The sequence below is a fragment of the Pan paniscus genome, chromosome 8, assembly GCF_029289425.2.
Source record: "Pan paniscus chromosome 8, NHGRI_mPanPan1-v2.0_pri, whole genome shotgun sequence".
Taxonomy (NCBI): domain Eukaryota; kingdom Metazoa; phylum Chordata; class Mammalia; order Primates; family Hominidae; genus Pan; species Pan paniscus.
The window spans coordinates 50,301,789-50,329,522 of NC_073257.2; the positions used below are offsets into that span (position 1 = coordinate 50,301,789).

The 27,734-nt window shown below is 43.9% G+C and overlaps 1 protein-coding gene across 1 annotated transcript; it reads right to left on the minus strand.

The window, feature by feature from the left end:
* Positions 1-20,897: 20,897 nt before the first annotated feature.
* LOC129393195 (uncharacterized) lies at positions 20,898-25,879 on the minus strand. Its single transcript, XM_055092659.1, has 3 exons — positions 23,813-25,879; positions 22,439-23,336; positions 20,898-21,711 (listed from the first exon to the last, which is right to left on the minus strand). The coding sequence occupies exons 2-3, from the start codon at positions 22,500-22,502 to the stop codon at positions 20,954-20,956; spliced, it is 822 nt and encodes a 273-aa protein (XP_054948634.1). The 5' UTR covers positions 22,503-23,336; positions 23,813-25,879; the 3' UTR covers positions 20,898-20,953.
* Between the last annotated feature and the right edge of the window lie 1,855 nt (positions 25,880-27,734).

Sequence of the window (27,734 nt, forward strand, 5' to 3'; positions counted from 1 at the left end):
CCCTATCCAGCAGCTGGCCCTGAAGGAACAGAGTACACCTGAGAGGCCCAGGCAGGAGGCTGGAGCTTAGGGTGTAGAAGAGGAGCCAAGAGATTGTAAAGACAGAGTAGCTGCAGGGGAGGTGCAGACTCCACCACCTGAGGGGTGCCTGCAGGGGCTTGAGAACCAAGACCAAGGCTCTGCACCATGGGGAGGCCTCCTGCATCTCCCACCATGTGGACTCTGCACAGGTTGGACATTATATCCCTTGAACCTGAAGAGCTGCCTTAATATTTTTTGGGATTCTATGTTTGTGCTGACAACACCACCCCTTCCTTCCACAACACTGGGCATGGTGCCCAGCTTGGACCATGGGTTGGCAATCAATGAGTGGATGATCATCTCTAAGGCCAAGTTCTCCCACAGCCTGTGTTTGTGAATGTTATTCATGTTATTGATCAAGGCCATGCCCATTGATGAACCTGTTGTTCATGGCTTCACTTCCTAATAGCAGAGTTGAGTTGTGACAGCGACCGTGTGAGCGCAAAGCCTGAAATATTTACCCTCTGGCTCTTTACAGAAAGGGTTGTCAATTCTGAGGAAATCAATAGGAAGCAAACTATTCCAGTTCCTAAAAATGTGAGTGTTTTGTGTGGTGAGAGAGACCACACATTTCAAAGAGAAATGATAGAGATAGACTGGAGAAAATACTTACAACATATGCATTTAAAAAATTTAATAACTCTTGGCTGGGTGCAGTGGCTCATGCCTGTAATACCAGCACTTTGGGAGGCCAAGGCAGGTGAATAACTTGAGGTCAGGAGTTCAAGACCAGCCTGGCCAACATGGTGAAACCATGTGTCCACTAAAAATACTAAAATTAACAGGGCATGGTGGTGCATGCTTGTAATCCCATCTACTTAGGAGGCTGAAGGTGGAGGATTGCTTGAACCTGGGAGGTGGAGGTTGTGGTGAACTGAGATCGCACCACTACACTCCAGCCTGGGTGACAGAGCGAGACTCTGTCTCAAAAAAAAATTTAATAACTCTAATATTCTAAGGCTTCCACAAATTAATAAGAACAAGGCAAACACCATAGAATAGAAAAATAGAAAAATGGGCAAAGGAGTTGAACAGAAAAAGCGCACAAAAATACAAATGACTTATAAATTTATGATAGAGACAAATGTCATAAGTTATTATGAAAACAGAAATGTCACAGTGTTTTTCACTCACACTGATTGTATTGAGTCTTGATAAGGATGGAGGGCACATTGTGCCTTTGGGAGAAGCATCAATGAGCACACTTGTTTTGGAGGGGGTAATCTATCTAAAGTAAATGTTAAATTTTTAAAAAATGCATATCTTTTGCCAGATAATGTCATTTCTAGATGTCTAATCTATATAAATAGTCATACAAGTTCAAAAATAAATACGGAAGGATTTTCATCCTATCATTACATGAGATAACATTTTTTTAAAAAACCTGAATACTAATTAATGGAAAATGGTTACATAAATTGTAATGCATACATTTTCTAAAATATGCAGTTACTAAAAGGAATGAAAAGCATTAATATTTTCTAAATGGAATAACTACTAAGATATATTGTTGAGCAAAAAAGCAAGTTGAATAACATTATGAATTACATGATTGCATTCTAAAATGTAAAATCTGTGTATGTACGTGTGTGTGTGTGTGCAGGTGTGTGTTCTAGGGAAAGGGGCCATGGCCACCTAACTCCACTGGTGTGTAGTGGGCAAGGTTGCTGCTGTATAAGGTAAGATATTGGTTTGGCTGCTTTAGCAAAGATCAAAATAACAGTAACTTAAAAAATAAAGAAGTTTGGTTCTCCCTCTTGTTAAAGTCTGGATTGGCAGAAGAACCAGAGGTCAAAGTTTCCGGAGCCCTACCTGTCTCATCACTGTGCCATTCTGTCAGTGCATCTCTAGTCCACACGGTTGCAGCTGGAGGACCATGACCTGGAAAGTAGGAAGAGGGAATGTGGAGGAAAAGATAGACAGGCCCTGTGGAAGGCATGACCCAGAGTTGCACACGTGATTCACGTCACCTTCTTCTAGCCTAAGCATAGTCATGTGGCCACACCACGTAGGCCAAGAAGAAAGCAGTCCTTGGCTAGGCAGCCCCATGCCCAGCTAAAATGTAGAGGGCTCTGTTATTAAAAAGAAAACAGGAGAAGTCAATATTGGGGGATAATGAGTAGTCTCTCCCAAGGATGTCCTGCTGTCTTCCTTGCCAACAGAAAATCATAAAATCGACAAAGGAGAAACAGCAGACCATTTATGAAAGAATGCGGTTTGTCTTCAGCAGACTTATCCACAACAGTAACAGGCAGCAGAAGATGGAAAATCATATTTGCAAAGTAGTGAGAGGAGCCAGTGTGAGCATAGCATTCTATATTATGTAAATGATCATTTAAGAAGAAAGGAAAGAGAAAAACATTTCAGAGCAAGACAGTGAGAATTGTCTGGGCACGGTGGCTCATGCCTGCAATCCCAGCATTTGGAGAAGGCAAAGCAGGAGGATTGCTTGAGCCCAGGAGTTCGAGACCAGCCTGGGCAACATGGTAAAATCCTGTCTCTATTAAAAACAAAACAAAACAGAAAGAAAAAAGATAGTGAGAATGTACCATTAATAGACATGTGCTGAAAGAACTACTAACAGATATACTATATTTCAGGAAGAAGGAAATTGAACCCAGAAAGAACTAAGGTGCAAGAAGTAATGGTATAGAAGAACACTGGAAATATATGGTATTTCTAGAAAGCTTTAGCTGAATCCATTAGTAATAATAACAGTAATAGTTCTGAATGTATAAAAGTAAATTGGAAAGCTCCAGCTAGAACAAGATGGCTTAGACTAGTTTTCCTTGCACCTTCCTTCTACACACAGCTAGAATAATGCAAGAGGCAAACAAAAAAACTCTCGGAGGTTTTAACAGGAAGGTGAACTGGTTTGGGCCTCAGGGATGGATGAAGTTCAGCTGCAGGGAATCTTATTTCCCCTTACCAGATGGAGGACAGTGACCCAGGTCCAGTGTTTCCCATCCCGAACACAGTGACAGAAGGCAGCCAAGGAAGCCTTATTTCTGTCCTGGAACTACAGAAGTCCCTCCTACAGCACCAGGTGTATTTGCCTTCTGTTGTTGCTATAACAAAATTACCACAAACTTAGTAAGTTAAGTAACTACACATTTATTATCTTGGAGTTGTGGAGGTCAGAGGTCTCAAACTGGTCTCACTGGGCAAAACTCAAGGTCTCCAGGGCTGTATTCCCTTTGGAACTCTAGCAGGGAATCCATGTCTTTGTCATTTCCAGCTTTAGAGGCTGCCCACACTCCTTGGCTAGTGGCCCCTTCCTCCATCTCCAAGCCAGCCACATCGGGTTGAGTCCTGCTCATTCTTCCATCTCTTACTTTCTCTCTACTGCCTTCACCTTTCACTTATAAGAACACTTGTGAAGATGTTGGATGTTTGTGATTACACTACAGAATCCAAGATGACCTCCCCATCTCAGAGTCAACTAATTAACACCTTAATTCTATTTGCAATCTTTGCCATTAGCATAACATATTCATGGGTCTAGGATTAGGGGTAGACATTTTTGTGGGAGGCATTAATCTGCCTACCACAGACTGCCTTCTGGCACCCAAAGATACACATCTATTCCATATGCAAAGTACATTCCACCCCAAGATTCCCAGGCTTATCAACCCATTAAAGTAGCAACTCAAAGTCCAAAATCTCATCTAACTTTTAGATTAGCTCAAAAGTGCCAAATTGCATCATCCAAGGCTCTGGAAGTTATCCATCCTCAGGCACAATTCTTCTTCATCTGTGAACCTGGGAAATTCAAGAAACAAGTTATCTACTCCCAAAATACAAAGGTGAGACAGGCATGGGATAACAGTGAACCTGGGAAATTCGAGAAACAAGTTATCTACTCCCAAAATACAAAGGTGAGACAGGCGTAGGATAACAGTGATAGATATTTCCATTCAAAAAGAGAAGAGGAAGAAAAAGGAGTTGCCAGTCCCAATCAATTTCAAAATCAAGCCAGGCACATTCCATTTTGTTTCAAGACTTGAGAATAATTATCTGTGACTCAAGGCTCAGACCCCCCCTCTGAGCTAGTGGCTCCGCCCTTGGAGTCTTCCTTTCTTTTTCTTGAAGTGTATCACATGTTTACAGCTGAGTACCTTTATCATCACATTTCTTGCCTGTAGAATTTTGGTGGAGGGGGCTGTCTAACAACCCTTTTTCATTTTGTATTCCGTCTGTCTTTTCTTTCCAAGCTGGCAGTGTTTCTGTTGGTATAACATCCTCATGAGTCTTGTGAGTCTCCCATGTTTGTCACAGAGATTTACACCATTGGACAAGAGACTCCTCTAAGGATCTTTCGTAGAGCTCTGTACCACCTGCAAGGGAGATATACCAGGATCCCATCATCAATAAGTGGGCAAGAGAAGTGCTCACCTCCTCCGCAGCCTGAAACTCCCCTCTCGCATCAAGAAACAGCAGGCCAGGTGGAGAAGGCACTGGCAGAGGGCGTCCTGTCATAAGTACTTACTCTTGGAAGACTCTCTGTGCCCTATAAGCAGAGGAGATCCTGCCATAAGGGCCCAGGTAGGAAAGCCTCTGTTTTTGTATGTGAGCCTGAGCCTTCCCTACCCCATTGAGTGACACCAGGCCAACAAACCTAGGGAAATACCTTCAGCCCCCTGGGCAGCAACAGCAGGGACCAATGAGGAGCCTAGCAGCACCAGCTAAACCAAACAGGCAAAAATAACACCACAAAGTTTCTGAAAATTAAACTGTTATTGGAACCACGGCCCACAAAAGTAGGTCATTACCCACATACCAAGCCTTAACAGGGTAGTTGCCTTGCTACAATAGAAAATTTAAATAGAAATCAGTCTCCTAACAGAAGAAACAAAATGTCCAGATTACAGTAACATACCAAGAACCAGGAAAGCAACAACTGGAATGAGAAAAGACAATCAAATAACATCAACATGGAGATAAATTGGGTAATGAAATATTCTGACAAGGACTTTACAGGAACCATCATAAATATGCTTCAAAAATTAATTACAAATGAAAAAATAGAAAATATCATCAAAAAGTAGAAGTTATAAAAAAGAAGCAAATGTAAATTATAGAACTAAAAATACAATAAAAGAAATTAAAAATTTGCTGGATGAGCTCAATAGTAGAATGGAAATGACAAAGGATAAAATCTGTGAATTTGCCAGGAGCAGTGTCTCACGCCTGTAATCCCAGCACTTTGGGAGGCCAAGGCGGGCAGATCACGAGGTCGGGAGATGGAGACCATCCTGGCTAACACAGCGAAACCCCATCTCTACTAAAAATACAAAAAAATTAGCTGGGCATGGTGGCAGGTGCCTGTAGCCCCAGCTACTCGGGAGGCTGCGGCAGGAGAATGGCATGAACCTGGGAGGCAGAGCTTACAGTGAGCTGAGATCATGTCACTGCACTCCAGCCTGGGCGACAGAAAAAAAAAAAAATCTGTGAATTTGAGAACAGATCAATAGCACTTGCTCATCATGTGAATAATATCATTAAGAATAACAGAAAAAAAATAGTCTGAAAAAAATGAACCGAGCCTCAGGGACCATGTTAGATTAAAAAAAAAAAAATCTGAGTTCCATACTATCAGAGTCTAAAAAGGAGAGAAGAAAGAGTTGAAAGAATATTTGAAGAAATAATTCCCATTTTGATGAAAGATATAAACCTATAGATTCAAGAAACTGTGATAATCACAAACAAGATAAACCCAAAGAAATCCATACTAAGACACATCATCATTAAACTTATTAAAACTAAAGACAAAAAAAAAGTGAAAACAGCCAGAAGAAATGACATCTTAACCTACAAGTGTCATTTGAATAGGAATGGATTTACTTCAAACCATGGATGATAAATATCTTATAAAACATAAAATAGAACATATTTTGCATAGAATATAGTCTCCAATAAAAATAAAATATAAAAGAAAAATCTCTTTGTAGGAGATTTGTATGGGAATTGGTGATTTTGGAGGCCTAGAAGTTCCACAATCTCCCATACACAAGCTGGAGCACCAGGAAAGCTGGCGGTGTCATTTAGTCCCAGGTCCAACGCCTGAGAACCAGGCACTCCCATGTTCAAGGGCAGGAGAAAAGGGTTGTCCCAGTGGAGGGACAGAGGAAGAAAATTTGCCCTTTTCTCACTTCTTTGTTCTATAAGGTCCTCAACAGACAGGAATATGTTCATCCACATTGGTGAAAGTAGATCTCCACTCAGTCCACCACTTCAAACGCTAATCTCTTCTAGAAGAACTCACAGACACACCCAGAAATGATGTGTTACCAGCCATCAGGGCATCCTTTAGGCCAGTCAAGTTGACACATAAAATTAGCCATCATTGTGTACTTTTCCTGCCCTGGTCTTTGATTTAGCCTAGTGGTGATATGGAATTTAGAACCCCAGATCCAGTCTCTAGCTGTGCTCCTTGCTCCTGGAGCACCATGCTTCTGGCCGTTTCAGAACAGAGGTAGGAAATATATGAGTTTTTCATTTGTTTGCTTTTTAAATCTATTTATCTTGTTCCCTCAAATTCTAATCAACACCACAGGACTCTTCTGGTCTTAGAGCTTCAAATTTATATTTGTTTTATCTGAGTTCCTTCCTCAGGAAAGGACCCTCAAGCCTGTCAACAAAAGTATCAAAGAACTGAAACTCACAAAATCACCACATCCTCATAATGAGATGCCAGAGCCCTCATTCATCATGATTGCTTCCTTAACCTCTCTAGTTCCTGTTTTCTTATACATTGTTACATTTCTTCCCTGCTATATAAACCTTTAATTTTAGTGGGCTGGGCAGAAGAATTTGAGACTGAACTCCCATTTCCTTGGCTGCCTCAGTGATTGGCTGTGCAGCAAGCAGCAGGACCTAACTGAACCCCTGGTGTTTCAGTAACATAATCACATCATATTTCTCCTTCAATTTATTGGGTTAAATTACATTAATAGATTTTATTATGTAGAACCATCCTTACATTCTTGCAATAAACTGTATTAGTTGTGGATTGGTGTTATTTGACTAATATTTCATTCAGGTTTATAAATAAAATGTCTGTAATTATTGCTTCTGATGTTGTTCTTAACTGGTTTTGGAATCAAAATGATGTTCACCTCATAGAATGAACTTTTGATATATTTTGGAACAATTTGCTTTACTTGATCATTTGTACATAATTTGAAAATTTTGTAAAATTTACCTTCAAAACCATTTTGGCCTGGGATTGTTTGTTCAAGGGGTTGATGGAAAGCAGACTTTGAACTATTACAATTTTATTGTTTCCTGGTTTACATGTTCCAATTCTTTTTCTTCTTTTGCAGTTTTGGTTTTCTATATTTTTATAATATTTCATTCATTTAATTGAGGGCTTTAATTTTTTCATGTATAGTAAAATATTCCTTTATGATTCTTGAAAATCTCCACTGTATTTGCAGTTATTACCTCTTTTTGTTCTGTATTTCCTTTCACAGTTTACTTTTATGCTCATCTTTTTTCCTTGGTGAGTCTTGTGAGACGTGTCTATCTCGTTAATTTTTTCAATGACTTTATTTCTGCCTTTGTTAATTTTCTCCATTGTTTTATTTGATTGATCCCTGCCCTGATGGTTATTATCTCCTTTTGTGTGTGTTTTGTTTTTTTTGGTTTTACTTTGTTGCTCTTATTCCAACTCTTGAGTTGAATGCTAGTTTGTTTTTAAAAATTTTATTTTCTGAAAAATGCTCTGAAAGCTATAATTTTCCTGTTAACAATTGCTTTATTGGCAGTCTGTATTTTTATTATCATTTAGTTTTAAATATTCCTCAACTTCCTTTTAAATCCAAGAGTGATTTTGTAAAATGCTATTTATTTAAAAAAAAATTGGATTAAAAAAATCTTTTCTGGGCCAGGCACGGTGGCTTATGCCTGTAATCCCAGCACTTTCGGAGGCCCAGGTGGGTGGATCATGAGGTCAACAGATCAAGACAATCTTGGCCAACATGGTGAAACCCAGTCTCTACTAAAAATATAAAAATTAGCTGGACGTGGTGGCGTGCACCTGTAGTCTCAGCTACTCAGGAGGCTGAGGCAGGAGAATCGCTTGAACCTGGGAGGCAGAGGTTGCAGTGAGCTGAGATAGTGGCATGGCACTCCAGCCTGGCAACAGAGTGAGACCCCATCTCAAAAAAAAAAAAAGTATCTTTTGTTGTTTCAGTCATATTATATTTAGGAAACATGCTTTGTGTGAAATTCATCCTTTGGAATTTAGGAGCGCTTTGCCTATATTCTAATGCATGGTCAATTTTTGTACATGTTCCTTGATTGCCCTAATTTAACATGTATTACCTATTTTGGGAGGTTTGGAGTTCTTTTTGTATCTATTAATTATAGTGATCAGACCTTAATACGCATGCTAATTTTCTGGTCTGTTTTATCCATAAGTTCCTAAAGTAGTATGTTAAAATATCCTACTATAATTACTGATTCTTCTATTTATATCTACAATATTTTCAGTTGTCTTCTTATATATTTTGATGCTGTAATAGTGGGGACACAATTTCCTGATGTTGATATGTATGTTTTGAATTTCTTTTAAGTAGTTTAAATATCATTATTCTGGAAATTTTATCCTAAATTATGTTAGAAACATATTTCATTGTTTCTTTTTTTTTTTTTTTTTTTTTTTTTGAGACGGAGTCTCGCTCTGTCGCCCAGGCTGGAGTGCAGTGGCGCGATCTCGGCTCACTGCAAGCTCCGCCTCCCGGGTTCACGCCATTCTCCTGCCTCAGCCTCCCGAGTAGCTGGGACTACAGGCGCCCGCTACCACGCCCGGCTAATTTTTTGTATTTTTAGTAGAGACGGGGTTTCACCGTGTTAGCCAGGATGGTCTCGATCTCCTGACCTCGTGATCCGCCCGCCTCGGCCTCCCAAAGTGCTGGGATTATTTCATTGTTTCTAAGTCAAGATTTGTAAACATTTTGGCATCTCTAAAACTGAGTTGCTAAGTTGCTAATTAATGAGCATAAAGTTCTCGTTAAACAAAATGAGTAAGTCTGCCATACAACATTGTAACCTATCCTTAACTATACCCTATTGAGTCATAATCCAGCCACTGTACTCCAGCCTGACCCACAGAGCAAGATCCTGTCTCTAAAAACCAACAATAGCTACAACAACAACATTGCATTGTACAGTTTACATGTATTAAGATGGTGATTTCATGTTAAGTGTTCTTTTCACAGTAAAATAAGATTTTAAAATAAAATTGAGTTGTTTCTTTTATCTGCTGTCTGGGAGGCAGTAGATGTGACCTGGTTGTTATTGCCTGTGTTTATGTGAACATAATGATAACTGTTCTTTTTGGCATTACTTCAATTGAGTTATGTGCATTTTTTGGTACTGGATGTGTTGAATTTAATTACTGTTTATAATTTCTTTAAAAGCTTATGATTTGGCATTGAAGTGAAAAGTTATGCTGTAGGCAGAAAGTTAACTACAAGAGGCTAGTGTGACCTGTTTATATGTTATGCAGGACTATAGTCAAGGTATCAAATATCAATTTGTCAGAAACTTGCTGCTGACTTTAATCTGAAGCTATTTAACTTCTAATAACATATGATTCCATTGAGAAAGGAAATGAAGCTGTGAATGAAATAAAAAATGAAATACTAATAAAACCCTGAGTTTTTACAGAACCATTGCTAACGGTGCTTATTATGAACACAGGTTAGAAAAGTATTACATCACTCTGATGCTATGCGTAATCACCAAAGGTCAAATGTTGCCACCATATTTAATTTTAAACCAAAAACAGTGTAAGCTATTTCCCCAAATATCTTAATGTGCTTGTACTAAAAAGGAAAATAAGGCATCAGATAAACTGATGACAGAATAACTAAAAGAGGCTGGGCGTGGTGGCTTATGCCTGTAATCGCAGCACTTTGGGAAGCCGACGCGGGTGGATCACCTGAGGTCAGGAGTTCGAGACTAGCCTGGCCAACATGGTGAAACCCTGTCTCTACTAATAACATAAAAATTAGCTGGGCGTGGTGGTGGGTGCCTGTAATCCCAACTACTTGGGAGGCTGAGGCAGCAGAATCACTTGAACCCAGGAGGCAGAGGTTGCAGTGAGCCAAGATCTCACCATTGCATTCCAGCCAGGGCAACAGAGTGAGACTCTGTCTCAAAAAAAAAAAAGAATAACTCAAAGAATCTGGAATGGATGTCTAGGAGACTAACTAACTAAGCATATTTGTGTTGATGCATCTGATCAGCTAAAGAATAAGTTCACTAAGAAGTGAATTAAGTTGGTTGTTGTTCCATAATGTATGACCCCTTGAAGATTCCATCAGCAAACCATTTAACAGTTATTTGAAGAAGGAACATGATTTCTGTTTGTTGTCTGAAAACCTTGCACTGATTGCAAGTTCTGGTAAGATCACTAAAGCACTGGCATCAACTTACAAATGGCATCCATATCTTGAAAGAGAAAAAATCCCAGACAACATTGAAGCACTCTTAAACGGTGCTTCATCACAAATTCTATCATTATCACAGAGGACATTTGAGTATGCTCAAAAGCTTGGATAACTGACTCTGAGTGAAAAAGTAATTCGGGAGAATTATATTCTGATTTGGAAAAGTTTTTGTTTTCCTTTTATGTATTAGGGCTATTTCCAGAATTTGTAATTTAATTTTATTTTAATTTTTTGAGACAGAGTCTCACTCTGTCACCCAGGTTACAGTGCAGTGGCACAACCTCGGCTCACTGCAACCTCTGTCTTCCAGGTTCAAACAATTCTCGCACCTCAGCCTCCTGAGTAGCTGGGAGTACAGGCACCCACAATCATGCCTGGCTAATTTTTGTATTTTTAATAGAGACAGGGTTTCACCATGTTTGCCAGGCTGGTCTCGAACCCCTGGCCTCAAGCAATCCACCTGCCTTCACTTCCCAAAGTGCTAGGATTACAGGCTAGAATTTTATTTTTAATTCTATTGTCTCTTTAGTTTAAATTTCTCCTGGAGACCACATATTGTTGGATACTGTTTTTGTTTCAAACTCTGAGAGTCCCAGCCATTTAATTGTTGGATTTAACCCATTTATATTTTGTAATTACTGTTATATTAGTGATTATTTCTGCCAACTTCATATTTACATTTACTTTTTTCCCATTAAATATATTCTCTTTAATTGATTTAAAAGTTATAACTATATGTTCTATGACAATTGCCTTAATTTAATATCCAAATATGTTTATTTGCCTCTTTTATTTTCTTAAGCATATTAATATATACATTTTCCCTTAACAATAAAAGTAATTTTGATGTTCGTGTTACCATTGGTCTCCATTTCCTGCTCTCCTAATCCCTGTCATGTTGATATTATTTAAAATTTTAGTTCTTGGTTGCCATATATGTGTTTTTGTTTGCTTTTCTTTGGTCTTAGAGTGAGTGTATTTGCACTTTTCTTCCTTCCTAAGGCAAGGATAACACTTGCTGATTCATTTGAGGATGCTTTTTGCCTATTTCTCCTGTATCATCCTTCTGAATCTGCAGCTCTTCTTTTTTATGTACTTTCTCTGAAAGTATTTTCAATGGGAGTCTTTGTTGATCTTTGTGTGGCAAGCCTGATACTCTAAATGCCTGAACATATTTTAAATACATACTTAGGTTTAATGAAAAATTGGAGATAAAAATTTGTTTCAAAATTTTTTATTTTCAATACTTTAAAATATTTCTCAGTTTTTCTATTGCTTCCAATGTTGTGTTTGAGAAGTTTGATGCCAATTTGATTCTTATTCCTTTGTAAGTGCTCTCTGCAAGCATTTAGAATTTTCTCTGTCTCCTAAATGTTTTAAGTTCACCGTAATGTATCTGGGTGTGTCTTTTTCTTTTGTTTTCTGTTTGGCACTTTATGAGCCTTTTCCATTTGTCTTTATGTCTGGGAAATTCATCTTTGCTTTCATTCAAATATTTCTTTTTCTCCCTCTTTCTCTTTTTCTTTTGGGACTCGATTTACCCCTACCCTTTGGATATTGGCACTTCTATATCTATCCATATCTTTTATCATGTTTCACAGTTTTAATCTCTTTATTCTTTCCTGCCTTCTGAAGTGTTATCAGCCTTCACTCTCAATTCTCTAACCTGCTCCTCAGCTCTGGCTGCCACTCTAGAAGGCCCATGCTAATAGACCTGTTGGTGGTTTTCTAACTTTTACCATCACACATAGCACTGTAGTGGATAACCCGCACATGTGAAAGGATCTCTATGGGATAAATGCCCAAAATTTGAATTGTGAGTCAAAGGACATCTGAATTTCTAATTTCTGATAGTTAAATTTTTCTCCATAGTGGTGGACCGATTTGCACTCCACCCAGTGATGTGTAAGAGTACCTGCTTAAAATCAAATTTTAAAGAGATTTTGTCAATCTGATAGTTAAAAATAATTCTTAAGCTAGTTTTAATTTTTATTTCTCTCAATATGAGCAAGGTTGAACATCTTTTCAGAGTTCTTTATATTTTCAATGAACTTTCAATTCAACATCTTTTTTGTAGTTTATGTAAAAATTTGTTTGACCAACATGTAGAAAAAGTGATACTATTACATATGATACAGTTGCAAGAATCTAAAGAGAAGTGTGGATTTTATTCAATTTGCACAATTTGCTAGTGTATTTCCTGGGTAGTGTGATGCTGAATAAATAGGAGTGGAGTGGTGGGGTCGGGTGGGTAGGGGATTCAGATAAATCAGAAGCAGGGTGATTTAGTTGGATCAATTCAACATCTTTAGGTATTTTTTAAAAATTGAATTCTGGCCTTATTTATGACAATTTCTAGGAGTCCTTTTTATGTTAGGGAGTTTACTCTTTGTCTAATATGAGACACAATGTTTCCCGCAGATTCTCTTTCATTTTCTGATATTGCTTATAGTTTTTTTTATTTTTTGCAATGCAGATTTTCTAAACTTTCATTATAGTCACGTTCATCAGTCTTTTCTTTCATGGATTTTATATTTTGAGCATGTTTTTTAAAAAAAAGGCTTTCCCTACTTCAAAGTCTGAAAAATAATCTTATGCTTTCCTTTAGAACTTTTAGAACTTTTTATGTTCAGTTTTTAATATTGTAACCTGTGATGTATTTGGAATTTCTCCTGATTTAAAGGGTCGGGTATAGGTGTACTATTTTTTTAAGATGGCTATCAAGTTGTTGCCAGATCATTTATCAAAAAAACCATCTTTCTCTGGGCGCGGTGTCTCACGCCTGGAATCCCAGCAGTTTGGGGGGCCGAGGTGGGTGGATCACGAGGTCAGGAGATCAAGACCATCCTGGCTAAAGCGGTGAAACCCCATCTCTACTAAAAATACAAAAAATTAGCAGGGCGTGGTGGCGGCACCTGTAGTCCCAGCTACTTGGGAGGCTGAGGCAGGAGAATGGCATGAACCTGGGAGGCAGAGCTTGCAGTGAGCCCAGATCGCAGCCACCACACTCCAGCCTGGGGGACAGGGTGAGACTCTGTCTCAAAAAAAAAAGAGAAAACCATCTTTCCTCTACTGTTTGAAATGCCACCTTTATCGCACACTAATTTACCCTATATGTTTGAATATATTACCTGGTTTTTAAATCTCTCCTATTGGTCTGTCTATAAAATCAGTGCCACACTATTCTATTTATCAAGACTTTATAAAGCATTTTAATAACCAGCAGTGTTGCTCTATCACCATTACTTTTCTTCCTCTGAGGTTTACCGGACATTCTTGGCTCTTTAACTTTCCAATGTATAAAGAATGTTTGTCCAATTTTAAAAAGGTCTAATGATACTTTCACTGGAATCATATTAAATTATGAAGCAAGTTAGACAAAATTCCCATTTTTGTTATTTACTTTTCATGTCTAATATCATGGTATGTCTTCCCATTTGTTCAAGACTTCTTTTTTGTTTCGTCAGTGCTATTTGGCTACCTTAAAGTTTTCTTCATTTAAGTTTAACATACAAGTCTTGCATATTTCTTGAGTTTATCTCTAAGTATTTTAACTTAATAATGCTGTACTGAATTTGAGTCTTTTACTTTTATTTTTTCTTAAGATGGAGTCTTGTTCTGTCTCCCAGGTTGGAGTGCAGTGCTGCGATCATAGCTCACTGCAGCTTCTAACACCTGGGCTCAAGTGATCATCCTGTCTCAGTCTCCCAAGTAGCTAGGACTTCAGGTGCATGATACAACATCTGGCTGATCTGTTTCTTTTTAATTTTTTTTAAAGATCGAGATCTCACTATATTGCCCAGGCTGGTCTCAAACTGGTGGCCTCAAGTGATCCTCCCACCTCAGCCTCCCAAAGTTGTGAGATTACAGGTATAAGCTACCATGCCTGGAAGGGTATTTTCTTAATTCATACATTCTTTTTCTTTTCAGAGCTTTATTGATATATACTTCACATACTGTAATATTTACAGAGTTTTGCAAATCTAATTTTAAAACATCTTCAAAACTCCAGAAAGGAATCACAAACACATTAACAGTCATTCCAATTCCCACTCCTCCCGCTGCCCCACCTTGCCCCAGTTCCAGCCAACCATGAATCTACTTTTTCTCTCTGTGGATTTGCCTATTCTGAACATTTTACATAAATGAATCCTAGAATATGTGGTCCTTTTGACTGGCTTCTTTCACGTAGCACAGTGTTTTCAAGGTTCATTCATGTTTTTGCTTGCATCAGCATTTCACATTTTTATTGACAACATTTCATTATATGGATATACCACACTTTATCCATTTATCAGTTGATAAACATTTAGGTCATTTCCACTTTCGGACTATTATAAATAATGATACTACAAACATTTGTGTGCAAGTTTTTGTGTGAACATATGTTTTTAATTTTCTTGCATATATACCTAAAAGTGAAGCTGCTGGATCATAAGGTAACTATGTTTAACTTTTATAGAAACTTCCAAACTGTTTTCTTAGTGGCTGCAACATTTTGCATTGCCATCAGTAGTTCATGAGAGTTTCAATTTCTCCATAACCTCACCAATACTTGCTACTGTCTGTCTTTTTTATTATAGCCATCCTACCGAGTATGAAGTGGTATCTATTGTTTTTTTTTTTTTACATTTACCTAATGACAAATTGTGTTGAACATTGTTTCATGTGTTTATTGACCATCTGCATATCTTCTTTGGTGATTTCAATTCCAGTCCTTTGCCCATTAAAAAAATTAAGTTGTCATTTTATTATTGGGTTGTTAATTCGTATTTTCTACTTAATTGTTGCTTTTTTATACTTGAAAAGCTGTGGGTCTCAATATTAATTTGTTCACTGCTACTTTAGTAAATTTTCTTATTATTTGTTGTACTTTTTCATTATGTTGGATTTTTCAGGCATGTAATCATGTGATCTGAAAATAGGCTAGCTCCTCATTCCTGCTGTTTCTCTTGTCATGCAATGTCAAATAACAATGGTTACAGGAGACATTCTTGTTTTGTTTCTGACACTCTCAGGAATCCTTCTAATGACGTGAATTTCGGGGCTGGAATAGATTTATATTGATAATGTTATGAAGTATTAACCTATTATTGGTTTAAAATATTAAAATCAGACTAGATTTAAATTTTCCATGGTCTATGGAACTGATAATATGATTTATCTCTTTAGAACCAAAGATTTTGTGAATTATATTAATTTCCTGATATTCAGTCATCCTCTTATTACTGGAATAAATTCTGCATATTCATAACGAATATATTCTTATTCTAAGGCATTGTTATATTCTGTTTCCTAATATTTTATTTAAGATTTTTAAATTGGAATTAATAAGTAAAATTGGTGTGTAGCTTCCTTTTTTGTGACTATACTCCCTGCCAAATTTCAATGTTACATTTACGTCATAGAAAACATTTGGAAGTTTTTTTCATTTTTCAATGTTTTGTAGCAGTTTAAAAAACACTGAAAATGCCTGTTATTTATTAAAGACTACGTAAAGTCCCTTATAACATTATCAAAGGCTATTCTAGAGAATAGCTTATTGACAACTATATTAGTCTGCTGGGGTTGCCATAACAAAATATCACAAACTAAATGGCTTAAACAACAGAAATTTATTGTCTCACAGTTCTGAAGGCCGGAAGTTGAGATCAAGATGTCAGCAGGGCTGTGCTCTGCGGAAGGATCTGTCCAGGCCTCCCTCCACTTCTGGTGGTTCCTTGGTGTGTGGCAGCATCACTCCAGTCAGCACGTGGCATCTTACCTGTGTGCCTGGGTCTGTGTCCAGACTTCGCCTTTTTTAAAAGGACACCAGCTGTGTTGAATGACAGCCCACCCGGCTCCAATGTGACCTCATTCTAACTTAACTAACATCTGCAATGACCCTGTTTCCAAATGAGGTCACAATCTGAGGGACTGGGGCTTAGGACTTCAACACAGGAGTTCGGGGGCATACAATTCAACCCAGAACAACAACCTTATCCATTTCTTCTCACAAATCACTCTATTTAAACTTCCTAACTTTTATGGAGTTCGTTGTGATAAGTTATATTTTTCTAGGAAATTATCCATTTCTTAAATGTTTTCAAATATATCTGAATAATATGGACCAAGTTAATGTTTATGATTTTATTAATTTTCTGTTTCTTTTTTCTCGAAAAAGTAAATAACTTTTGTTTCTGGTTATTTCTCCCTCATTGTTTGTTCTTTGTGGTGTTTAAAAAGCTATTTTACATTATTTAGTGGTTTACACATTCCACTCCACCCCATCCCCCAACCATGAACTTTTGTATTTATTTCTCAATTGTGCTGTGTTTTTTCCCATAATCACTAATTTATATTTTCTTTGTTAATGCTTTATTTATGCTTTCTTTCAGTTTATTTTTCTTTAAATGACTAAATGTATTCATTTTTAAATAATTATACAGTAAAATTGACATTTTTTACTAGGGTAAAGTCCATGAATTATAATATATATATGTTCATGTGACTACTGCCATCATCGCGGTACACAGCTGTTCTATGATCTAAAAAGAAATCCCCCAAACAAGAAAATCTCATGTGCTGTTGACACCCTCCCCCTGTCCCAGCCCCATCCCCCACTGATCTCCCTTGCATTCTGTTCTCCCCTACTGCAGTTTTGTGTTTTAGGCAATTCCATGCTAATAGAATCATCCAGTATATACTTTGGAGACCACTACTCTCACAAGCACAGTGCATTTGAGATTCATTCAGATTGTTCTGGGTGTCCATACAGGCCAGTCTCTGTGGGGCTGCTGCACACCACACCCCCTCCCCACCGGCCCACCTCTGACTGGGCCAAGTGCCCAGGGTCTGTTTCCTGATAGAAACCTCAAGCAACAACAAGAATAATTCCTGACAAGTGCCCGTTCCCTTCCCTCATGACAAGATGCACAATTTATCTTCTGGGAAGGAACACCCAGCCTTTGGCATAACTTTCTTAAGACTCTCAATTTGCTAATTGATTTCAAGAGAAAGGAAAAATCCTTTGTTTCCAGGTGAGTGCTGGGAGTGTGGTATGATGGGGATTCTTCAGACCCAGGAAGTGACCCGGCCAAGGGTCCCCTAGTCCTCTCCATCCTCCCTTCCCTGGGTCACCCCCCTACTCTCTGACCCCCTTCACCTGACTCCAGCTGTGTTTCTAGTGCTTCCTGATGTTTCTGCACCCTGAGACCCTCAACCACCCTGCGGTCCAACAGCTCCTGACAAACCCCGCAGGGCTTTTCCATTTTAGGTGGCTCAACCCTGCTGCAGCTTTTAACTCTACTGGCCAGCCTATCTTGTTTATTTTTTACTACAAATGTCATACAGACTGCTTGCAAGAAAATGCAATTAACACATAAATATATTAAGTAAAATATAAAATGTGCTTTCATTGCCTGCCTCCAACACCAAGGTCTTTTTCAGAGGTGACCACTCTTTATGGACAGCTTGGGATATGTGCTTCCAGACTGTTTTGTGTGCATCTGCAAAGACACACACACACACTTCCTTACACACATGTTCACACACACCTCTGTACTTCTGCAGTAGATTCTGTTGGTGCTGTGCAGATTTTCTTCATCTGGCTGGTGCATCCTTCCCAGCTGCACCCTACTCTGGAGACTCACCCAGGGCAGAAGCGATCTCTCTCATCCAGAAATGTCTGGAAGTGGTGCCCAACCCACAGGGCAGCCCCCAGTCAGTCACTAAGTAATACAGGTACAAAATCCCAGCCCCCTTGCTTGGAGGTGGGGCCCTTCTGTGGTACCTTTCACACTCCAGAGCTCCCCTGGGACCAGGCGAGGCTTCCACTGGATCCCTTGCCTGGCTTCTCCCCTGCCACTCCAGGCTTCCCCTGAGAGCACTTTTCTCAGCAAATCTCTTGCACATAGGCCTGTGTAATAGGTATGCATAGGCACACATAGCTATTCTCAGAAAGGAGCTCCTGCTCACTGAAGCAGAGGGTGGTGTCTTTCTTCACATGACAGCACCTCATGGCCACCTCTGAATCTGAGTCTACTTCACTTTCTTATGGCAGCAGAGCTCCCCCTGGAATTGATTAACAGCTCTATTAGTGAGATTGAGCTCATTCATTCATTAGACACATGATTTATGAAGTGCTACTGTATGCCAAGTGCTTCTTTTAAGCACTGGGGCTGTCTCCAACTTTTCTCTTTTACAGAAAATCAGAATATTTTTAAAGCATATTCAAGCATTTGTGTAAGTGGTTCTGAAGCACAGATTCCTGGAGATGGAATTGTGGGTCAGAGGGAAACTGCGTTTGCAACCGGGATGCGTGTCTCTTGGGGAGGTGTTCCTCCTTCAGCTCCAGCGACAGCTCCTTGCTTTGTGTCTACTTTTTTCCCACATCTTCCTCTTGGCAACCTCTCCTCCCCAGCCCATCCCACCTGCCTAGGGAACACCTGAAACACTGTCAGGGCTGCTGCTGAGCCCTCCCCCATGCTGCTGTTCTGGGCATCTGCCCTCCCTGCTGCCTCAGGCCCTCAGACACTAAGGCCTCCCAACCAGTCTTCTCTCTGGTCCCTGTTTTACGGAGGAGGATGTTGGGACTCAGAGAGGTTAACTTTCTTAAAACTCCCAATTTGCTAATTCATTTCCATTTTTCTAGACCCATTTGTCCAAGTTCCTCCCAAACATCTCTACCAGCCTGCCCAAAGACACTTCAAATTCAGGATCCTGGATTATTCTCTTTGTGTCTGCCCTAAAACTTGCCTTTTCTGTTTCCTATAATAAATGCCCAAGGGAAAATGTCCCATGACTGCTGCCTCTCCCACCCCTCCTTGTCAGGCACAGGTCTCCTGAGCAATCCTAAGCCTGCCTCCTAGGTCTGCCATTGTGACTGTCCTCTGCAGCCCTGGTCTGGATTTGTGGCTGCCAACTGCTTTACTGCCTCCTCCAGCAGGACATCCATGGTCCTTACAGGCCCTGGAGAGTCCATCTTCCAGGGTGACTGTCAGCATCCCCCTTGGTTCAAGCATCCTGTTGGGGACTCAGGAGGGCTGGTGGCACCAGAAGCCAGCGCAGTCGGACTCAGGTCATTCCATGCAGGCACCTTTCAGATCCTCAGGACCTGGGGACCAGCAACACACATAGCTGTGGGTCCTCTTGAGCAGATGCCATGGGTCAGCTACTGCAGCTCGCCCTGTGCTGCCCCCCTCTTACCTTGTAGGGCCTCCTTTCTTGGCCCCCTGGACAGCTGCCTTTCCCGTCCCAGGACAGCCTGGGACTCTGGGATTTGCCAATATATGTCTGGAGCAACAGAGGAGCCGAGTGCTGCCTGTGAAGGGCACTGACCATGTGTCAGGGAAAGGGGAGAGGATGGGAGGGTAAACATCTGGGCTGGTGTCCTAGAGATCCAAGACCTGCACCTCACCACGCTGCTTGCCTTCAGGTGCCTCACTGGCAAGTGAAAGGCAACAGATAGAGGCTCCCAGAAGGCCTTTCCCAGAGAGCAACTCTTTAGAGAGCCAAGCATCTTTGGAGAAAATTTGGGAGCTTGGTTGGTTTGTATCAGGCCTCTGTTCTTTCCTGGACTCTTTTGGGTATCTTCATGCCCCTCGAGCGCATATCAGGATACCAAACGGCACAGCAGGTTGTGGATAAATGTGTCATAAGTGAGCGAGAAGCAAGGCTTTTCATCAGGGAAAGTATGACTTCTCTGATGGAGCAATGTCACTCCATTTTACTTACCTGCAGGAACGTTTAACACGAGTGTGACCGGGACACTGCACGTGGCTGTGTTAGTTGGTAAACCTTTTCAGAGGACAGTTTCGTAATCTATACAGAAAGTTCTACAATTATACGATGGCTTTAGTTTTACTTACTGAAATTCTAAAGAAACAATTAAGGATGTATGTAAGATTTAGCTGGAAGGTTGATTTTGCAAGGGCTATTTATAATAGAAAAACAGTTGAAAACAACCTATGTCCAATAACAGGAGATTGGTTAACTAAGTTCTGGAACTTAGATACAATGGAATGCTGAGGAGCCACTAAAAATTGTATTATTGAAGTATATTTTGGGTGTGGGAAAAGAATCAAAATAAGTTACCAAATTGAGTCATAGTCATATATATAGTATATAGTCATATACTATATAAAATAGTATATACTTACTGGAAACATTTTAGAACAAAAATGTATATGCTATACATTTTAAAACATCTGTTAGGGTGCTACTCAAGGTGTGGTCCCTGGACCAGCTGCATCTGCATCACTGGGAGCTTGTCAGAAACACAGAAATGCAGCCCAGCACAGCCTTAGGTGATTCCCATGCAATGAGATCCCAATGCTGGGTTGCGACACCCACCCAAACACCACATCTGTGTGTGGGGCTACTAGGAGTCTATTATTTCTCCTTTTTGCTTATTTATTTGTGGCAATTGTATATTACTGACATAATAAAGAAAAAAGAAAGATGGGCATTCTCTGAAAAACACAGTGGGCTTCATTGTCGTGGAAGCTTTCCTGGCTCTTTCCTGTCTGGGACCCCCTCACTGAGCTCACTTTAAATCTCGCTCCTTGGGTGCATTTGACTCTGGCAGGAGGGGCTCTTGGCTTGAAGAGTGGCACTTTCAGAACCACTGCTGCTTTCAAAGGGGGCTCTGCTCCTGCCAGACAGGGTGTGAGGCTGAAGGTGCAAGGGCCTTCCATCTCCTGGACCCCACCCAGGGCATGCACCAGGCCCCTGGCTGGCCCTCCCACTCTGCCGCATGGTCTGCCCATTAAGATGCAGGCCGCTTGGCAGATTAGGTCATTTCTTTTCCAGTAAGTGAATTGGCTACTTATGCATTCTCCTGCAGCACCAATGCCAGACACATTTCTCAATCCTCCTCCCCTGGTAGGACAAGACCAGGAACAGACTGTTTCCACCTTCCTTATAATCAATCTGTCGGGCTGCGGCAGGTGGCTCTGCTGGATGGCCACTGCCCTCATCCCTGGCTGTCCAGGAGAGGGTCTTTCCCCAGCTCCAGTGACATCAGGCGGATGCTGCACCTGCAGACAAGAGCAGCTGTCTCTGAAGCCGGACCTTGGGTCACATCCCCACAGGTGATGGTGAGAGTGAATGACACTTGTGGCTCTCAGAGTGCGGATTACATGTGGCAGGCCATGGTCTCCGAAGCCTCTGAAACAAGTGAGGTCTTCCCCTGCCAAGCAAAGCAAAAGAAACAGTAAGCCCTGCTGTTTCTTCCAGTTGAGCAAGGAGAATCCAGAAGCTGGGAATGGGTTCCCATCTGACTTGGTTCTGAAGCCCGTACCCTGGGAGTAGAGTTGCCAGCATGGTGCCTGAATATGGTGTATGGTTTCCCATGATCGAGGGTGACCAAAGTTTTAAAGACCCAAGAAAGTGCTGAGTCCAGTGGCCTGATTTCACTTGCCTTATTTTTTGCTGAGTACTGACCTTTCTTCAGGATTTAGGGCCAACTTGTGTGGGTAGGGTATGGGGAGGTCTGCACATCAAGGAGCCCGGCATGGGCATGGGGGGCTCATGCTGGCTGGTTGCATCCATGCCTGAGCTTGGCCTTCTCACACCTTTGCCCATGAGTACCACCCCTCACCCTCGCACCCTCATTTTCAGAAGGTTCCACCCAGGAAAGGGGAGGCACCAACAGCTATGGTTTGGGACAAGCTGGGCCCTGCAACTAGTGCTTATAGTGGGGAGCATAGGGGAAGGCATGGGTGACAGCAAACATCCCACCTACCTTGCCCTCTCCTCCTTCACCTTTGTCACCCCACCCTGTAGTTGGCACCTGTTTCCACGGTGCCTCCCATGGTGTCTCCCCCGTGGCCCCTGTCAGCCTAGGGATCAGCCTGCTATGAGAACCTGCCATCTTGTCCTAGCTGCCCACTCCAGGGTCCTCCCACTGCACTTACCCTTCTCAGAGCAGCCATTACCCTGCAGACCTGGCCAGGGCAGAGCATGTGGAGCCTGCACCATGGGAAGACCTGGTGAGGCTCAAGCTGAATTGTTCTACATGCTTTCCTATACGTTCCAAAAATGTCTGAAGAACACATCAAGAGTCCTCAGTCACTCCTCTCTCCTCCCTGGATGCATTTATTTCAGTCTTTTCTTTCCTTCCTGTCTCTGTTTCTCACGGAGGACGCTGTGCCAGCTCTCAATGCTGGGGGCTCTGCTGACCTTCCTCCAGCCTCATTCATTCCTCAGATGAGTGGTCCTATCTCAGGGCTGAACTCCCTACTCCATTAAATTCCTGCTTCTAAGGTGCCCCCAGACTGGATCAGGGGCGACCACATTCAGCCACCTCTGGCAGAGTGTACACGTGGTTGCAATAATCCTGGGAGTTCCCAAGAAGGAAACCCCCACTGCGTGTTCTCCCTGGCCTCCTGGGGTACTTCTCAGAGCAAGTGGGAGGAGCAGAAAAAGTGGCTTCACCAGTATCTCTTGATGGCTATTGATAGAAATGCTATGTGGAAGGGTGGGAGTGGGGAGGGATACACACAGCCAAGGAGGCCCAGCACTGTCCCAAGGGCTAATCTTTGGAGTCCCTGGCAAGAGGTAGGGAGCGGGTAATGAAGGAGCAATGCCCAGCAGGAGTGAGTCATCGGACTGGAGACCAAGAAAGGCCCAAGGAGGCACTCAAGTGCTGAAGGAATAAATGGTGGGCTCTGGACTTTAGTTAGTGTTCCTCACAATGTGTTAGATGGGAAAAGGTCTGGGTTCAAATAGGCTAGGAAGTGCTGCTCGCCCGCAGTTAAATGTGTTCATCCGCTGGACAGCCTCTCAGAGCCTCTCTGTTCATCTTCGTCATAACTGAGAGGAAAAGTTGGCAGTGAGTAAAGGGAGCTGGGAGGCGACACAAGGAAAGGACTTTGTGGGTCATTGATCCATTGACCCCTCTCGTAAACTCTGCCCCAGGGACATCACTCAAGGACAGCTGAAGGGTGGCCTGGAAGGGCCTGGAGGAGAGATAGTCATTGGGGTGGGACCCAGGGCAGTGGCCGTGGGGATATGGGAGGCGTGTGGCCAGTGGTCAGGACAGAGTTCTCCCTGGGGTTAAGCGTGGGCCCTGCGTGGTCACCATGATCAGGGCGGGCCAGGGCACACTGAAGTAAGGCAGAACAAGGAGGCCTGGAGGCCATAAGCTGTGGGTGGGACCTGCGCTCATCCAGGGCTTTGCACAGTACTGTCCCAGTGAACATGGCTGAGGCCTCACTGTGGCCCTGTCCTTTCTTTCTGGGCATCCCTGTCCTTTCCCGGGAGGGAGAAGAAGCAGCAGATTGTCCTACCTTGGCCATAGCGGGATCATTCCTTCCAGGGGCCTGACTGACCCCGTGGCACTCAGGGCAGCCTGCTGGGCGTTGGCTCTTTTAGACCCCTAGCCCTGGTCTCCTGGGCAAACCCCTGCACCTAAAGAAGAAAGGCCCCCGCCAGCTCCATCCTAATCTCAACCCACTTCTCTCCAAGAAGCTAAAGGAGCCTGCTCGGCTTTCATTCTCTGGTTCTCTATCCTCCCCTAAGACCTCAGGCTCATCCCTGGCTCCAAGCCCTTCATCTTCTGCTCTTATTGCCTCCCGGCAGCCCAGGATTTGAGGCTGTCTGCCCTCCGCAGTCTGCCAATTCTCTATCAGCGAAGGCCGAAGAACTGCGTTTGCGAAGAGTGAGTGCGTGGGGCCTCAGCGGGGCTTCGGTGGAGAGGGCAGGGCCTCCTACGAAGGGCGTGGCCTGAGTGCGGGGGCGGGACCTGTGGGCGGGGCGCGGCCTGAGGGCACTGCTGAGGAAAGCCAGTTCCTCCTACTCCCCAGTCCTGTGCTCCCGTGCCCCCGTCTCAGCAGGTCCCCGCTTAGTCCAGCACCCTGGGGAATGCTGCCCCTGGCTGGCAGCACGCCCTGCCTATGTTCCTCCCGTCTTTGCTCCTGGTCACCGTGCGTCCTGCACAGTTGCCATCCGTGCCCACACGCTGCCCCGGGGCCCTGGTCTCCCGGTGTGGCTCGGTCTTGGTGTCCCCGCTGCGGTCGTCCCATTTGCCACCGCCGTTTGCATGTGGGCCTTTCCACTAAGAAGCACGCGCCCAGGGCAGGGCCAGCGCGCTGCGGGCACCCTAAGGCCCGAAGCGCCGGAGCCTCTCTGACTCTGTCCAGTCTGGCCTGGGACAGACACCTGTGGACACCTGAGGCAAAGGGAAGTCGGGGGTCAGGGACATCTCAGAGTAATGGGGTCTCGGGAAAGCAGGGGAGGCCGGGGCTGCAAGGGGGAGCTGGGGCAGGCAGGGGAGCCCAGCCCTGCAAGAGGGCAGAATGAGCCTACGGCAGGCCCCGCGGGGCGGTGCGCGGGGCTATGGAGACCACGCTCCTCCGTCCCCTCCTGTCTGTCTCAAGAGACGCGGCAGGGCACAGGCGACCGCCTGCTCCTGGCTTCCCCGGCTTTCCCAGGCCCCGGGAGCCAGGACTGTCTGAGTGGGGTGATCCGCCTGGACATTTGTTCGGAGATCCCTGCGTGGAGGGCGACCTAGCGGGAAGAGGCTGGAAACAGGCGAGGAGGAGCAGCGCCGCTAGGGGACTGGACGACTGGAACCGGGTCCTCCCTAGCTAAGAAAGGGAAGGGCCTCAGCCTTACTGAAAGGAGCGCCTGCAGAGGACGCGGCCCTGCACCTGCGGCTTTTCCGCACCCCGCACGCCCGGCGTAGGCATCTCCTCCCCAACACAAGCAGGGGCAGCCCAGCTGCAGCCGAATCCACCTTGAGCGCAGCGCTGGGGTCACAGCCTCCGACAGCTGCGTAAGACTTGTCCTCCCCGGGCCCTTTCAGCGGCCTTCCAGAGTTCAGCATCAGCGCTCCTGGCGCAGACCCCACTGCTGACTCCTTTCACTCCCCCGCCACCCCTTGAGCTATTTGAACTTCTCATCCACCTGCAGGGCCCCGATGTCACCGGCTGACGTCACCAACTGTAGACAAACAGGAACAGGTTTCTGTTTCCCCCTCCTGGCACCTGGCCAAATGCCCAGGTATGCACCCACCCCCTACTGCTGTCTCCGTGGGGCTGCCCACCAGACCCCAAGGAGATCGAATGGCGAGTCTGTAGATCCTGATGTTACCAAGCCTCAGAGGGCCAGGAGGAGCTCTGAGCCAGGCCCTCAAACCCAGTAGGGTCCACGGCTGGGAGAAGGTCAGGGGCCCAGCCTGCTCTCCCGCTGCGTGCTGTGGCTGGCTCCAAGGAGGATGGTGGCCACACTGCACACACCTGTGTCCCCCTGCAGGCTTTCTGGCCTCAGCTCCCACTGGGTTCGGACAAGGGCGCAGAGCCACCTGGGAGTAGCTGTTTTCCCAGGTCCCGCCCCGGCTGCCGTGGGGGTGGCCTGCTCTACCAAACCCTGCTCCTGGCTCCTGCCAGGGCCGTCTCCAGGGCGACAGCCACACCTGCTGTTATCCAGTCAGGGCTCAAAGAGGTCACAGTTCCCTGTCCTTTCCAGTCTCCTCAGCCCCACCCAAGCCTCTAAAACAGACTCTACCAACGCCCCCAGGGCAGTGCTGGGGTCCTGGCTGGTGGGTGTTTGCTCTCCTTGAATTCATTCCAGTCTTTGATAAGCATTCATTGAGCACCTGTTGTGTACACTAGGCCTGTTTAGGTGGTAGGACCGGAGGAATATGACTTGGGTCCTGGCCTGTGACAGGCAAGAGCAAAAGCAGGGGGGAGGAGGAAGTGGTAGGGAGATTTAGGGCCCCATGTGATCCCCAGCACCCCAATTCATGTCCCAGAAAGAAAAAAATGGTAACTCTTGGCCATGTTTTTCGATAGTCCCTAATCAGCTATGTCAGCTGAGAACACATCCAGACCACGTAATATTTAATGATGGTCTAGCACTGTCATTACCTATTTTTTAACAAGATGTCCAAGAAAGCCACCTGTGAGGATGTCAGATTGTCCTCCTGCTATTTTTGTCATGCTCTACTTCTGCACACAGGAGACCCACTCACAGGCAACATGCAAACACACATACATGGGAGAGACACACACACAGAGGAGAGTAGCAGGAACTAGAGGCTGGCCAGCTCTACCTTTTTTTCACTCCACCAACATGTTTTGAGTCCCCTCAGACAGATCAGGCCCCACCAGGTGTGGGGTTGCCCTTCCCTTGTGGAGGTCACCCAGGTAGTTCAGTCAGAGCTCCCAGTGGTGGCCAGGCCGAGAGCAGAGAGGCTTCTCTTGGTCCCTGTCACTCCTCCCTCCTACACTTCCTTTCCCCCTTGGCCCCAATGACCAAACCAACTATTGGACTAAGAGGCCTGTGAGGTCTCCTCAGGGTCTCCAGGCCTGGACACACCCCGCTGCTTTTCCTGGGCAAGAAGCTTGATGAGTTGGACATGCAGTGGTAGGTTGGAAGCTGAGGCAAGAGCGGGGCTAGAAAGAGTGGACCTGCTCTGGAATAAAGTATGGGAACATCAGGCATCTCTTGGAACACTGCAGGAAGGTGGGGGAAGGAATGGCACAGAGTGGCAGCCTGAGCAGGGGCAGGAGGCCACTGTCCACTGAGCACCTTCAGGTGTTTGCCAACGTGCAACATGAACCCCTCCCTGAAGGCTGCCTCGCATTAGGCCTTGGTGCTCCCCCATGGGATCTGAGGAACACAGAGATGCCCATGGTGAAACGGCTCCATGAACTCAGCTGGCGTCAATAGGAGCTTCAGATCACAAGTGACAAGGAGAATATGTGCCCCTGAAGGACTATAGAAACCTGGAGGAGGTGCTGGGTTTTCCGCAATTCCACCCGACCTGTACCCTGGGACAACATAGGGAAGCAGGTGCTGGTAAGGCTGCCGTTGCTGCCCCCCAGGCCCGTGGTGGGGGCAGGATGCACCATCACAGCCATTGGCCCCATTGGCAGAGCACACTCATATCACCCCCTGCTGCTCACACCAGCCCTGTGTATACTCAGGGATAGGGACAGGAATCATTCCCATTTTATAGATGGAAAAACTGTGTCCCGCAGAGAGGACATAATTGACCATACCTAGTAAGTGGTGCTATTAGGGCTGTTACTCAAGCCCCTGCCTGAAACCTGGACTTCCTCCTGCTGGGCTCGGAGAGCCCCATCAACCCACCCCTGCAGAAACCACCAGCTCCACACTGGCTTCCTAACCCACAAGCATCGCCAACTGTCCATCTCCCCGGAAAACATTCAGTTGCATCTCTATCTTATACCCTTCACAAAATAC

Excerpts from the sequence above, each read along its gene's own strand:
- LOC129393195 (XM_055092659.1), bottom strand. The coding sequence starts at position 22,502 with ATGGTGCAGGCTCCACATGCTCTGCCCTGGCCAGGTCTGCAGGGTAAT. Across the intron at positions 21,712-22,438 it reads TAATGGCTGCTCTGAGAAGG|GGGAAGACCTCACTTGTTTC; the intron begins GTAAGTGCAGTG and ends TTTGCTTGGCAG.